This window comes from Bison bison, unplaced genomic scaffold, assembly GCF_000754665.1.
Source record: "Bison bison bison isolate TAMUID 2011002044 unplaced genomic scaffold, Bison_UMD1.0 scf7180017858349, whole genome shotgun sequence".
Lineage (NCBI taxonomy): Eukaryota > Metazoa > Chordata > Mammalia > Artiodactyla > Bovidae > Bison > Bison bison.
In genome coordinates this window covers 362,545-364,843 of record NW_011488922.1, presented here as the reverse complement: position 1 = coordinate 364,843, position 2,299 = coordinate 362,545, and the positions used below count along the sequence as shown (strand labels likewise).

General features: G+C 57.1%; 1 protein-coding gene across 1 annotated transcript in view; it reads left to right on the top strand.

Moving 5' to 3' along the window:
* DEDD2 (death effector domain containing 2) overlaps window positions 1-2,299 on the top strand; it is a 44,587-nt gene that overhangs the window by 12,230 nt on the left and 30,058 nt on the right. Inside the window, exon 5 of the mRNA XM_010863121.1 lies at window positions 2,187-2,295. Coding sequence (XP_010861423.1) covers window positions 2,187-2,295 — 109 coding nt within the window. The remainder of the gene's footprint in view (window positions 1-2,186; window positions 2,296-2,299) is intronic.

Here is a 2,299-nt window from a genome sequence, read left to right as displayed (position 1 = left end):
TCGTAGGACTTAAGCTGCTTCCCAGCTCATGCCTGTTGAGGGCCTGGTCAGATATTCAGAGGCGTCAAGGATGTGGGCCCAGAGATCTTGTCTGATCCTAGGATGGAGGGAGCCAGGCCTGAGTGTCGTGGGAAGTCTTGGGGGTCCAGGCTGGACAGGTTTTCCTAGGCCTCGAGCAGAGAGGGTGAGTTTCCCCTCGAGGCAGAAAGAGGAAGCATTTGGGGTTTGGGGTGGGAGGAGGAAGTGGGTGGTGCTGAGAAGTTGCCTGGGGAAGCGGGGACCTGCCTGCTGCTTTCTGCTCTGCGGCTGACACAGTCTTTGAAAGGTGAAAGGAGTCAGGGGCCTGACACTCCCCTCCCAGAGCTTCAGCAGCCTCATCTGTCAAAGAGGGTGAACGTGCCCCTGCATCCGTGCTGCTGGTGCCTGCCGTTCTGTAGCACCCACTGATGGATGGTCGTCTGAACAACCCTCTCCAGGAGGGACTGTCCTCTGGTTTAGGCAAGACCCTGGGCTCAAGAGAGGTGGTGACTCATTCCAGGTCACATAGCTAGTGCCTGAAGGCTCTTGGGGCGGGATCAGCTCCACTGACCTGAAGCTGCTGTCTGGGCCTGGGAGGGTCCCTGCCCTCTGACCCTCGCACTGTCACGCGCTGCCATTCCCTGCCCGTGGGACCTTGGGCAGGTCACTTCTCCTTGCTTTCATTTGTTGTTCAGTCGCTAAGTCATGTCTGACTCTTTGCGACCCCATGAACTGCAGCAGGCCAGGCTTCCCTGTTCTCACCATTTCCTGGAGTTTACTCAAACTCATGTCCGTGAAGTAAGTGATGCTATCCAACCATCTCATCCTCTGTTATCCCCTTTTCCTCATCTGACTTCATTTCCTTATCTGTAAATTGGGGGGATACTAGGGCCTGCCTCACAGGGTCCTTTGAAGATTAAATGAGTTCATATGACTCTGCTGCTTGTCATTTCCAGCTTACACCTGATCATCAGGGCAGCCTGTGTTGTGAGTGGGTATCAGTAGTCAGCAGTCAGATTCACAGGTGGGAGTTCAGTCATTCCACTGAACTGAGGGGAAGTGATACGCCTGAGGTCACATTTATAGGGATGGCCTTGGAAGTCCCACGTCCCACCCCCTGCCCAGAGCTGCCACCTCATTTGGGTGGATGTGGGCAGGGTTATAAGTGACAGACACACCTCAGACTGGCTTAAGCAGAAAGGAAATTGATCAGAGCTGAAAATCCAGGTGCTCCATGTACACATGATGAACTCAGGAGTCTTTTCCTGTCTGTCCCTGGCCTTGTATAGGTTTCCTTCTCCCCGCCCCTGGCAGAATAGCCCCCAGCAGGCCTGGGCTCAGAGCCCACCTTCTGGGCAGCCTTTGTGGAACTGAGAGCACCTGCTTCTGTAGAGCCAGCCCAGTTTGGCCTTGAGTCTCCTGGGCCTGGTGACTGCCTGGTGGGTGGGGGGCTGGGGATATGGTTGGCCCCACATGAATCTACTGTTTGGGGGTAGAAGAGGGGGACGGCTGGTTACCTAAAAGCCAGTCCATTCATTCATGCGTTGGTTCTGTCACAAATGTGTATTGAGTACCTACTACGTGCCACGGGGCTACCTATACAAGCGAACAAGAAACAAAATTCCCTTCAGGGAGCTCACATTGGGGGCAGATAGGTGATTAGCTTGACAGTGAATGAAAGCTCGGGGTGGGTTAGAAGATGCTAAGTGCCGGGGGGAGGAAATGGAGCAGAAATGGAATGGGGTCTGGGAAGTGCAGAGGCCTGGGGGCGGTGGTAGATTGGATGGTCAGAGTAGGATCACTGGGAAGGCGGCGTTTGAACCTGAAGGAAATGAGAGAGTAAGTCCTGCAGACAGTGGGGAGAGACCATCCCTAGCTGGAGGACAGGAGGGCCAGAGCCAGGTGGAATCTGCGGGGTGTTGGGGGGAGGAGCACGGAGGTGGCGAGGCTGGAGTGGGGCACGTGAGGGGAAGCGCAGGGCCCCCAGGTCAGGAGGTAGCAGGTCAGACCACAAGAGCAAAGCTGAGTGAGGGTGTCACCCACACTTGGGTGTGGTTACCAGGAGGAGGAAGGATGTGGGGCCGGGGCAGTGCAACTCACGCTGAGGCGCAGTGGGGAGGGGAGGGCGGGTGGCGGCCCCTCCCTGACCAGTCCCTCCTCCTCCACAGACATCCGGCTCAGGGTGCGAGCAGAGTACTGTGAGCACGGGCCAGCCTTGGAGCAGGGCGTGGCCTCGCGGCGGCCCCAGGCACTGGCACGGCAGGTGGGCGGGTTTGGGCAG